Consider the following 13,402-nt stretch of genomic DNA (forward strand, 5'->3'; position numbering starts at 1 on the left):
GAATCTCGGCTTGGCGGAGACAATAAACCCTCTTGATGGTTGATTCATCAGATCATTTCTTTCTCTTTCTACTGCTAATTCGTCGGCAAGTTGTTGGTTGTTCGTTGTTGTTGGTTGTCATGGCTGTCAGTTCCCGCCTGATGTTGTGTGGGAGCTCAGACTGCTCCAGATCGTACTGAATAACTGCTAGCTTGCATAACGTCTTCAGACTAGGACTCAAGTCTAAGATAAATAGCTGTTTATCCAAATCATCCTCTTTGTAAAAGGGATGATACGATGATACGAGGATGATACGATCTCCCACAATGCAACAGCACGTGTTATGCATTTGACATGGTCCTTTCCCCTTCGGCACAACCATCTTCCATGAGAAGGTCTCTGGTCTGAATTTCCACAGTTCATTGAAGAACCGGTTATTGCGGTATTTAAAACCACAAAATATGTACAGCTCTCCATTGTAGGTAAAGGCTGAATGATTACAAAATCTACTAAAAACCTTTTCAAAAGGTGTTTTCAGCCAGAGGTTGGTCTCTGTGTCAAACACTCTGATGCTGACCCTTGTAGACCCTTGTAGGAGCCTTGTACACCCAAGGCCCCCTACTACAAACATCTTTGTCCCGATAAATGTGGCAGATATACCTACGAAAGCAAATAGGATTCCGGTGTTAATTAAAGACCAGAACATTGCGCTGGTGTCCAACTTGTACATGGTATTAATGTATCCAGTGAGCTTGGTCACTCCTCCATAGATAAACATGACCTTCTCCAAAGCACAGGCTGTTTTTATGTAATAAGTAATAAGTAGTATAAGTGTTAAAGTAATATTTTGACAACACTGTTCGCTATACGCATGGCTGCCAGTTCCCACCTGATTTTGTGTGGGAGTCCAGACTGCTCCAGACCGTACTGAATAACTGTTAGCTTACATAATGTCTTGAGGCTCGGACTGAAGTCTAAGACATACAGGTCACCAGGGTTGTTGGCTCCTCCCAAGAGGATGATACGATTTCCCACCATGCAACAGCACATATTATTCATCCTATGTGGGCATTTCCCCTTGGGCTCAACCTTCTTCCAGGAGAAGGTCTCTGGACTGAATTTCCACACATCATTTAAGTCCTGGTTACCGCAGCGACCACCAAATATGTACAGCTCTCCATTGTAGGTCAAGGCTGAATGACCGCAGCGTCCTCCTGGAAGAAGCTGTACAGAAGGTGTGTCCAGCCAGAGGTTGGTCTCTGTGTCAAACACTCTGATGGTGTTGTAGTACCGACCCCACCCCCCATAGCCTCCAAATACAAACATCTTTGTCCCGATGATGGTAGCAGAGTGACGTGCTGTAGCAGGAGGTGGAGTTCCAGTGGTGTTAATTAAAGTCCAGACCATTGTGGTGGTGTCCAACTTGTAGATGTATTTAGTGGGTCCAGCCGGCTGGGTGTATCCTCCATGAATATACATGACCTTCCCCAAAACACAGGCTGAGTGGTTCCACCTCTTCTCTGGAACGATTCCAGAAACCTGTGGTTTGAACCATCTGTGGGCGTCAACATCATATGCATAAAGCACATTGCAAGGAATAGGATAATAAGGATATCCTCCCCAGAGGTCGACACATCCTCCCCAGAGGTAGACAATATCTTCAATCAGCACAGCTGTGTGGCCATAGCGCCTGGAGGGAACCTCAAGGTGAGGTTCTCCTGTTCCAGGGGTCACTGGGGTCGACCTCCTCCAGCATAAAGACATAGTGTTGAAGACCTTAACTTCAATGTGATCTCGTCTCCTCTGGTTTACGTCTGCTCCAAAGCAGTAGATCTCGTGTCCGACCACCACAGCAGCCTGTTCCTTTATATGTTCTCCTTCCAGATGTATCGTCCAGTGAAACATTTCACACGGCAGCTCCACCGTCAATGAGTGTTAACAACTAGTTTACAGATGAACTTGTTAGGATGAAGGCAGCTCGGTTTCCTCGTTGCAAGTCACTAACTGATGTTTAGAGTATCGGACAAGGCTTTATAAAGAACAATTACACCGTTGTGATGTCATTGCATGATTGCATCATAATGTAGGATCACACGCAACAAACACAGACTGTTGCCTTGACTACCTAATATTGACCAATCGGCTGAGGTCACAGATCACCGTGGCCTACATACTGTAAATATCGTGACATTTAACAAAACTAAACTGGTGCACGGTCGGCTGTAGAGCACCGAGTCGGTAACGATGGAAGTTAGAGATCCATGCCCCACCCGGCTATGCAATGCCCGTTGTACCCGTGTACCCACTCCATCTATCTGAGTCCCTTTTATGCCCATATATGGAGATTTCTGTATCTGTCTCTGTGTCCCTTTATTCCTATGTATGGAGTTCTGTGTCAAGCATGCCCAAATATGGAGTGTTATGATTTCAGAACAGGCGATGTATATCATATATGTCAAACTCAAGGCCCGGGGGCCAAATCAGGCCCGTGAATGAATTATCTTTGGCCCGCGGGATGATATTTAATTAAGTATTAGAACTGGCCCTCTGGTATATTGCATGGACCACCATAATACTACAAGTCCCACAATGCACTGCGAGTGCATTGTCACCTATTGAGGGCCTGCAAGTGCAAGCATGCGTCTTCTCTTCACTATTGATCAGCAGTGAAAGTATATCACTTGTGGTCAACTTTCAGCTATACCCCTCTCCCCAAAAATGGCCCGTGTGTTGAAACACAGTCCGGCCCTCGACTTGTACCAATTTCTTTATTTTGGCCCACTGTGTATTTGAGTTTGACATCCCTGATGTATATGGACCCTGGGCAGGAGCCCTGTCTAGAGCCCTGGCAGAGGCCTTTTGTTGCGTTTCTGGACAACTGTGGGTCCGACCGACTCGACACCAGGCACTGCACTCCCTGTGTGGGTGTGGAACACGTGTGTCGAATTTGAAGTCGGTGGGGCGAACGGTTCTTGAGTTACGTGCATTTCAGACGTACACACGTAAAGCCTTACAGAGGACACAAGGTACTACTACTATACTGCTGCTTCTATGACTGCTACTATAACTGCTACTACTATTTATTAATTCGTTGAAATAGTCTGTATGCTCTATAAAACATGGCAGCTTTTTATATTGCACGTTGACAATCTTGCACTTGTGCCCCTAAGGGTGAGGTCGCGTGCACGCCTGAGTGACGGCAGACTGCTGGGCGAACGCTGGCGCTTTGGCATGGGGGGTCAGATAGAATGAATTCTGTACTGGCCATATACATACAGGTATGGAGCGTGTACAGGGTTTGATTAGGTCAGATCAATATATGGAATGTCAGGACAGGACGGCTCCATATATGGAGATTTAAGGGTGGCAGCGGGTGCAGTGTCTTGAGTGTACAGGGTTTGATGAGATAAAAGTTTTTGGGCTATAGAATCAACTGGACTAAAAGTGAGTTAATGCCTGTCGGCTTGAGGATATATATCTGTGCTAGAGCGACTACTACCATTTAAAATTTCACAGGAGACCTTTACCTACCTAGGTATCCAAATTACTAAATACTTCTCTTCGCTTTTCAAGGCCAACTACCCCCCTCTGCTGGTGAAACTGAAAAACAACATTGAATTTGAACATTGATATTGGTAGAGTTAATACAATGAAAATGATGTTTCTTCCCCACCTTTTCCAATAATGCCTCCCTGTGTTTCTACCCAAGTCCTTCTTCAAACGCTTATACTCGATTGTCCTTCCCTTTATCTGGGAGTACAAAAAACACAGGATAAAAAAATCCCATCTATGTAAACCCAAGCAGGTTGGTGGGCTTGCTCTGCCAGATTTTTGCCTGTCATCCAATGTTAGAGCAATTTCGGCCTGGTTAAACAACACAGGAGACACATGTCGCCCATACTGTTTAGGTGCAATAATATTATCCCCCGACCGCCATCTTACAAACGTTGGGTGTAGGATGTTATGTCACATCTCAAGCTCGAAGAACTTAAATATACGATCAGGGGCTCCACTCAGAAATATACCAGAGTTTGGCAACCGTTTCTAACCTACTTTGCGGTAGTATTTTCTACATAAATTATTTATAGGTGAAACTTTTGCCTCATTTGCTCAACTGCAGGAAAAATATAGACTCCCTAGGAGTAACCTTTTTAGGTTTCTACAGGTTTTGGAACTACATCCGTAACTTTTCTCCCACTTTTGAGAGAGCTACTTATCCCTAGATAAGTTCCTTCTTAACCCATTCTGAACGGGCACCCATTTTGGTGTCAGCATCATGTTATGCTTTAGCTATTTAAAAATAGCAGACCTACAAGCTCATATCGCGCCACCGAGTGGCGCGATACGAGCTTGTAGGTCTGCTATTTTTGAAAAATCGAAGAACGACTGACATAGAAACATAGCTTTTTCAGAAAACTGTCAGGATGTAGAAGACATTTATAGAATCTGATCTCAGGTCAGAATGGGTTAATAATATAGAACCAGACGTGAGGGAGTCACATCTTTATGGATCATTTAACCTACCTACTACATCAGCTATTAAGCTGGCATGGGAAAATGAGCTGGGGACTCCAGACATTGCCTTATCCAGTTTCGAGTCATACATAGACTCCATTATTCCAAATTAAAATGACATAACATATTCCCAGATATTTCTTCGCACTTTGACAAATGTAATGCAATAGATGCAAATCTTCTTCACAGCTTCGCCCTTTGCCCTCGGATCCAAAGATATTGGATTAAGATATTTGAGACACTCTCTGATATTTTGAGTATTCATATTGACCCCGATCCTGTACTAATTATACTGGGTTTGTCAGACTGTCAGAATATGTTGAAGAGAGCACAGAAACAGCTCTTCTCATATGGTCTGATTACAGCAAAATAAAACTAATTTTGACGCACTGGAAAAAGGAGGAGGCTCCTGCATTTAAGCACTGGCTAAATGAAATGACTAGTACACTTCAACTTGAGAGAATAAGGTATTTCCTGAGAAACAGGGAGAGACAATTTGATAAAGTTTGGCTGCCCTATGTCCATTACTTGAGTAGAAACAATGAATAGACAGGATACCACTAATATGGTTGACTGTACGCCATTTTCTTTTCAGATGTTTTCCATTTTTCAAATTACTATTTTATTCTATAGTATGCTGTGTCACTGAGCAGTATGGGTGGGAGGGTTGAGGGTTTTCTTTCTCTTTTTTTGTCCTTTTTTCTATCTTTTTTTTTATAAATTAAATTAAAAAAATACTTTTCAGGATTCCAATTCAAAAATAGCAAAAATAGCCGATCTACAATCTCAAAAAAGATTGGCTATTTTTGCTCCAACAGTAATATGCCCTTTGGAGTGAGTGTGGAACTAGTGGCCCTCCCCACGCCTAGAGGGTCCTCAGAGTTACTACAAGGGGGAACCACATCTTTGTGTGATAGGAACATCTTTTAGGTACATTAACCACTTGACACCGAGCACCCCTATTCTTAGATGAACATTGGCCGAAAATAGCAGACCTAGGAGCTTCTATTTTCTGCAAAGAGGTTTGGTGTAGGGTAAAAAAAAAGAGCAGATAAAATATTTAGTGTTTAAGCGGTTAACTGTCTTAAAATACATATTGACAGTGGTGTCAAACAAGTCTTTGAAGCTCTCTATGAAATCTATTAAAACGTTTTATCTGCAACACAATGTTAAATAAACAATATGTCGTTGGGGCGGGGGTCCCTGCTTCATCTCTCTCTCACCTAAGGGGTCCTTGGACTGACAAATGTAAAATGTTGCAGACCCCTGTTCTATAGTCTATACACGCAGGGCACCTGGGCACTTATAATATGGTATTCTCTATCAGACTCTTTGTACAGCACACTGCACACACAGGACACTTACAGTGTATATTCTATATAAACACAGGACAGTTACACAAGACACTTGCAGTATGGTGTATAATTAGATTCATTATTGGTCCTTGCGGAAGTTCCTTTTGCACCAGCCTTTATCCAAGGCGCTATACATAGATTGTGCATTACATTCACCCATTCACACACGCATTCATACACCGATGGCGGAGGAAACCATGCAAGGTTAGTGTCTTGCTCAAGGACACTTCGACACTAACTCAGGGGAGCCCGGGTTCGAACTGGCAATCTTGCCGTTTCCATCCAGCCAGTCTACCCCTGAACCACCGCCACACGCTCACAGCCACACACACACACAGACACACACACACACACACACACACACACACACACACACACACACACACACACACACACACACACACACACACACACACACACACACACACACACACACACACACACACACACACAGGGCGACTGTGGCTCAAGAGGTAGAGCAGGTCGTCCAATGATCCATGGGTCAGCGGTTCGAATCCCGGCTCCTCCTGTCTACATGTCGAAGTGTCCTTGGGCAAGACACTGAACCCCAAATTGCTCCCGATGTGCTGGTTGGTACCTTGCATGGCTTCCGCCCGCAATCGGTGTATGAATGTGTGTGTGTGTGAATGGGTGAATGTAATGCACAATCTATGTAAAGCGCCTTGGATAAAGGCGCTATATAAATGCACCATTTACCATTTACACACGCGCACACACACACACACAATTTCTAAAAGTTAGGTCAAAATGTTGATATGATCACTTTCCCTTTCCCCTTGAGTAGTGAGAAAAACATGCTATACCGTGTTCATTTCTGTGACAACATACAATAGTGGCTGCAATAACAAAATGATTGCCTATTGTCACCCCACCATGGCGAATATAAGTATTATGGTCCAGGAGTCAGGACTATACTGTCCGGCCTGTTCTGTACACCCTCCCAAAGAATCACAAAACACAAACAAAGCACCCCATTGTTTCTGGTATCGCATCTCCCTGAGCATATCAACAATATGTGGACTGGAAGTCTGGAACAAAATGACCTGCCATGTTCATACTGTAGATGTCTCCAGTCTGCATCTCAGCATGTGCAAGTCCTAGAAGCCAAGCATTGCAGTATTTCTCTGATAATGGATATTTAGAGTTATAGATTCTTAATAGATTCTTATAGATTTTAATATATATTTTAGAGATAATCTGTTTTGCAGCATTGGGTCCTGTCCATCATTGTGTATAATGGGATTTTCTGGGCTGGCTGTAGTGCTGTACACATCTTCTCCCTAAAAAATACAATAATTTTGTGCTCAAATCAAAATACAGGAATGCAAATAATGAATATCACCAGTATTCTGAATTTCTATTGTTGTTTCTTTATGTTTGTGTGTACCCTATAGCGATGATTTGATAGGTTGAGCACCCCATAGCGATGATTTCATTGGCTGAGCAATGTACGTATTAAAAAGTGAGGACAGAAAAGTGAGGATGCCTATTGTGATTGGCCAGAATGTGATGATGAAAGCACCCATCACTTCACACGGGTGTAGTTTTTATTTTAGGTTTGGCTGCTTGTATACCATCACCGCACTTCCATGTATGTAGAAGAATACTCACAGGTAGAAAGAGTCTCTGAGAGGCTTAAATAGGTTTAAAGAGTTTCTTCCACTCCACAGCGTTGTCACTGCATGGGGAAGCTGATAGAGTAGACAAGTGTAGTCAAGTGAAACCTGGAGTGGATGAACTCAAGACACAGGACAGGACAAAACACAGCTATCACAATTTGGTCAGTTGATAATACTCTGACTGTGTGTGCGTGTGTGCAATATGGCAAACAATGATTTCCGGGTGAATTCAAAGTATCTATTCACAAAGAGGATAAAACAGCATTGGGACTTTTCCAGTATTCCCCATAATCTACTCTATATGTACTTCACTACTCCATGAACATTTTAACACATGCAGCTGTGTGACCACAAAGCTTGTATAAGCCACTCTCAGCCATTATCTTATCATTTTTAGCCAGTGTCTGTCAACAAGTGTCTGTTTCTCTTCACGCTGTTTTCAAGTCACTCTTTCTCCTTCGCTCTCCCTCAGACCGAGGTATGCTCTGTTAGATGAATGAACCAGTGCTGTCAGCATCGACGTGGAAGGAAAGATCTACCAGGCTGCCAAGGATGCAGGGATATCTCTGCTGTCAATCACACACACACAGACACTCCCTATGGTCAGTAGTATACACGCACACACACAGGGATATCTCTGCTGTCAATCACACACAGACCCTCCCTATGGTCAGTAGTATACACGCACACTGTACACACAGGGATATCTCTGCTGTCAATCACACACAGACCGTCCCATACTGTACGACTACGAACTGAACACAGTTCCCCAAACCTTTTAGCCCGTGTGAGGTGTGACCCAAAAGAGAAATGACATGTTTGCCCGAGACTCGACCTAGTGAAAATAACAGATCTACAAGCTCACAACGCGTCACTTTGCGCTGCGTTGTGAGCTTTTATATCCGCTATTTTCACCACTTCTTAAAGATTTGTTTTCTCATTTATGGAATTCCTTAGATTTGCCTTTTCTTTATTCATGAAATTACTTTGGAAATTGTAATAACAAATAAAGAGATCCATCTCTTTTTCTTTCACCGTGAACCACAAATGAACCACTGCACTAAACATATAGCCTACTGAACACACGCCATACACATGCAAGATGCACACACTACAATAGACACACTATCAACACAACACACACATGTGTTGTCTAATGTTGTTGCATTATATTCCATGAATATATGTAAAGTCACCACATACAGTAAGCACATGATTAAACTGTTGCGTGACTGACAGATGGCGTTCTGTTGTAATAACAAGGAATGGCCAATAGGGGTCAGTAGAGATGCACCTGCTTGTGGCTGTATTGTTCTCTGAGCCAGCCACACCCTGTACTACTACAGTACCACCAGTAGTATACTAATATAGCAACTACTGTTATTATTGTCTCCACCAGGCCGAAGGCATGGGGAGAGAGTATGTTTTGCACTCCGTCCGTCCATCCGGTGTGTGTGTGTGTGTGTGTGTGTGTGTGTGTGTGTCCGTCCGTTAGCAGCTAATCTCGGCCACCGTTAACCCGGTCGATGCCAAATTTTGCACACACACTCCCTGGATGCCAACGATGAACCTCTGCCCCAAACCTTCCAGAACGGCTTGTTATAGCGCCACCAGGAGGCCGCTTTGTGCAAAACAAGTTTTTGCACAGCACACCTACAGATTTTGTCCAAACATCACGCAAATTGGTACACAGTCTCTCTAGAGCCATTCAACCAAACCGGTCTTTCAGATTTCTCACACTCCATCCTGATTGGTTAAGATTGGCTTCCAAAGTTCACAGGAGTGCTCAGTTTCAAACAAAATGCTGCAAATCATGAACACATCGCGTGATTTCCGTGAAATTGTGCACCCACATTCCCACTAGGCCGAGGACAAAATGCCACATGAACAATTTCAACTCAACCTCAAGGTGGCGCTATAACTGGCCGAAAAGTGTTTTTACCTCTAACTGCACGGATCTGTGGATAACCTGGTGGAGACCTGTGCCCAGAAGGGCACTTTTTCTAGTTAGTAATACTATTGGCTCAATGGTTAACTTTAAGTCCTCACTAAATAGCTGGCTGAACAACAGCGGGACCTGATTTTATAAATGTATATATATATATTTGATTATACAGAATGTTTTTTCATATTGCTTTTAATATACATTTTATTTTCCTTGAGTTTATTATGTCTGCTCCATCTCTGTCTGTCTGTCTGTCTGTCTGTCTGTCTGTCTGTCTGTCTGTCTGTCTGTCTGTCTGTCTGTCTGTCTGTCTGTCTGTCTGTCTGTCTGTCTGTCTGTCTCTAGGAAGTATCACTCTCACCTGCTCCAGTTTGATGGAGAGGGAGGATGGAGCTTCGAACCACTGGATGCCTCCACTCGTCTGTCTCTACAGGTACCTGTTTGTGTACAGCCTAATTTATGCTCCGTCGCACAATGGTGTCTTTCAGCAAACTTGATTTAAGTTGGCTGGAAGAAAAGAGCTGATTTTATGCACAACAAACTTTAACACAGGAATATTACATTTATAACTCAATTTCCTCCTCATTTACAGTATTGTAACATCTCTCTGTCTCTGTATCTCACGCACGCACGCACGCACGCACGCATGCACACACACACACACACACACACACACACACACACACACACACACACACACACACACACACACACACACATTCAATACTTGTACTGTATTATATCCTGCAATACATAGTGTGCAAATTACGGGAAGCACACACTCTGCAACACTTTGTCATATTATTCCGTTTTCCATGAAAAACATATAGGCCTGTCTAATTGTCTGTCTCTCTGCGTGTCTGTCTCTCTGCGTGTCTGTCTCTCTGCGTGTCTGTCTCTCTGGGTGTCTGTCTCTCTGTGTGTCTGTCTCTCTGCGTGTCTGTCTCTCTGTGTGTCTGTCTCTCTGCGTGTCTGTCTCTCTGCATGCCTGTCTCTCTACGTGTCTGTCTCTATGTGTCTGTATCTCTGCGTGTCTGTCTCTGCATGTCTGTCTCTCTGTGTGTCTGTCTCTCTGCGTGTCTGTCTCTCTACGTGTCTGTCTCTCTATGTGTCTGTATCTCTGTGTGTCTGTCTCTCTACGTGTCTGTCTCTCTATGTGTCTGTATCTCTGTGTGTCTGTATCTCTGTGTGTCTGTCTCTCTACGTGTCTGTCTCTCTGCGTGTCTGTCTCTCTGCGTGTCTGTCTCTCTGTGTGTCTGTCTCTCTGCGTGTCTGTCTCTCTGTGTGTCTGTCTGTCTCTCTGTGTCTGTCTCTCTGTGTTTCTGTCTCTCTGTGTGTCTGTCTCTCTGTGTTTCTGTCTCTCTGTGTGTCTGTCTCTCTGCGTGTCTGTCTCTCTGTGTGTCTGTCTGTCTCTCTGTGTCTGTCTCTCTGTGTTTCTGTCTCTCTGTGTGTCTGTCTCTCTGTGTTTCTGTCTCTCTGTCTGTCTGTCTCTCTGTGTCTGTCTCTCTGTGTTTCTGTCTCTCTCTGTGTCTGTCTCTCTGTGTTTCTGTCTCTCTGTGTTTCTGTCTCTCTGCGTGTCTGTCTCTCTGCGTGTCTGTCTCTCTGCGTGTCTGTCTCTCTGCGTGTCTGTCTCTTTATGTGTCTGTCTCCTAGGAGGAGAAACAGCGCTTGGAGAGCCAGTTGTCCGGAATTCCCAAGATGCAACAGAGGCTGGGCGAGCTTTGCTCTTTACTGGGAGAGAGAGAGAAAGAGGCAGATAGGGGGGGAAGAGTTAGAGTGATAGAGAATGAGAGGGGGGGGGGGGGGGTGGGGGGTGGAAGGAGACATAGAGATTCCACAAAGTGTAAGACTGTGTGTGTTGGTTTGTGTTGCCAAGAGGTATTGCTGGTTAACAAAAACTACCTCTGCCAAGGCAGTGTTTACACCGCCATCTGTCTGTCCATTAAGAATTTCCCGTGAACAGATTTTCACAAAACTTGGAAGAACCACTTTCAACCTGGTGTCCCTATTTTGGGGTTGTCCTTATCAGTGAACAGGTATTTTCACTATTTCTCATGCAAGGAAGTAGAGCTTGGTTAGGTTTTCATGCCGATTGACTAAACGGGGATTAGGTATAAGTATGGCCGGTCCCACCCATGTCATAGACCGACTGCCACCTTGGTGGAGGTCTGTGCTCCTCTAATTTGATCTGGTCATCATTAAAATCGATTTGATCTCATCTTCAGTCAGAGTAAATTTATGTATTTGATTTTGATTAGTGTACAATGTGAAGTCGTTAGTGTTAATGTTATATGGGTGGACTGTCTAACTGACTGTTTAGGTATGTGTCATTTTTTGTTATATACTGTATGCATATTCTATTAACTCATTTCCATTCCATATTAAATCAGTGCTAAATAAAATGATCAGATGAAGTGTGAACGTTTACATGCCCCACAGTAAATAATCAGAAAGGTTTTCTTACATGCACAATTGACCAAATACTGTACACTGTCACAGGCAGATCTGAGAAAGATGGACCTGCCTGCATGCATTGAGCGCTTGGCACCCATCACTGGTTTACTGCTGTGCTTTCTCAAGCGAGTCGTGGTCGTCTCATATCCACTATGGAGCAGTGCTGTGTGCAGTGCCTTACCCACAGGAGCATAGTAAATAGGGCAAACGTGAGCATTTAACCACATGAACTCTAACATCCCTATTCCCTGTTCTGGGAACAAAGTAGTGTTCAAATGGCAGCATAACAAAATGTTGAATGCATTATAACTGGTTTATACGACAACATTTAAACTAAATTGCATTTCTTTCAGAATGGATGGATGGATGGATTATTGATTGATTAATCAATCATTGATTGATCAATAATGGATTGATTGAGCTATTCTGAATATTTGTAGAATAAAAGGCTCATTGTGCATGTTTATTTGGTGAATATGAGAATATGTTGCTGTCATTGTTTATATTTGAGTCAAAGTTGTATTATGTGATATCATTTAAAGTAAACACTATCTGCATGCACTGGATGTTATCCATTCCCAGGGGTCCTCGAGGACACTCCATTTGTACACTCCATAGTGTACACTCCATAGTGTACAAATGGAACAAAACAGGTCCATATGATATGGTTCAATTATTTACAGTGTCGATTGTGGTCCTTGAAATTAAAATGTTGTCGAGCAGCATTGTTCTAAATCATGTTGTCACAATCCATCTTGACTAAGCTCCACTAAGGCTGTTCACCCTGTCCGGTAGATATACCCATACCCACATCTTCGCTCTATGTTGGGTTATATTCAGCATGAGATGACCAGTAGTAGAAGATTTTTTGGCTTCCATAGTTTTGTTGATAGCTAATGAGGAGTCAGGAGGAGGTGCTGCAGGCATTGGAGGAAGAGATTTGTCTTGTTCTACTTTGAAATACTGTAATTGTAATACAACAGCTTGTTATCCTAATGGAACTCATTTGTCACGAGGGGCTGTGTTGCACAATGCAGCTTTAATACCATGCATGTTATTAGTCTTCCATAAACTGTGTTTTATTAGAGATGATGATTTTAACAAATTAAAAAGATTGAAAGAAAAAGTGGTGCGTGCGTGTGTGTTCTGTTCTACACTCACTTGATAACATGTAGGTTTAAAATGTCTAAGTTGATTTATTTAACAGGTTTACAATAGGCTGCTTAGCCTACATGTGGGTCAATTTCCGAATATGGAGGGTTTTGATTTAAATAGATTTATTTTTATTTCCAATGCATTTGTATTAAAGTTTTACAAAATGGAAAATACGTTCGAAATTAACAAATAAAAAGAAATCTTGCAATGAATGATAATTATATATTAATATCCGTTTATTATTACACTTGTGACTATTATGGGCTATTTAAGGTGATGGGGTTAGTATAGCCTAATGCAGGTGAGAGTGAACTATAGTGAAGATATGCAATGTGGCCCCCTGGAGTGAGTGTGGAAAC

General features: G+C 43.0%; 1 protein-coding gene across 1 annotated transcript; it reads right to left on the reverse strand.

Annotated features, from left to right (window-relative positions):
• Window positions 1-813: 813 nt before the first annotated feature.
• Window positions 814-1,743, reverse strand: LOC310861253 (kelch domain-containing protein 3-like; the record flags this gene model as incomplete). Its single annotated transcript, XM_083768650.1, has 1 exon — window positions 814-1,743. The coding sequence occupies one exon, from the start codon at window positions 1,741-1,743 to the stop codon at window positions 814-816; it is 930 nt and encodes a 309-aa protein (XP_083624776.1).
• Between the last annotated feature and the right edge of the window lie 11,659 nt (window positions 1,744-13,402).

This window comes from Protomyctophum parallelum (assembly GCF_964188405.1).
Source record: "Protomyctophum parallelum genome assembly, chromosome: 7".
Lineage (NCBI taxonomy): Eukaryota > Metazoa > Chordata > Actinopteri > Myctophiformes > Myctophidae > Protomyctophum > Protomyctophum parallelum.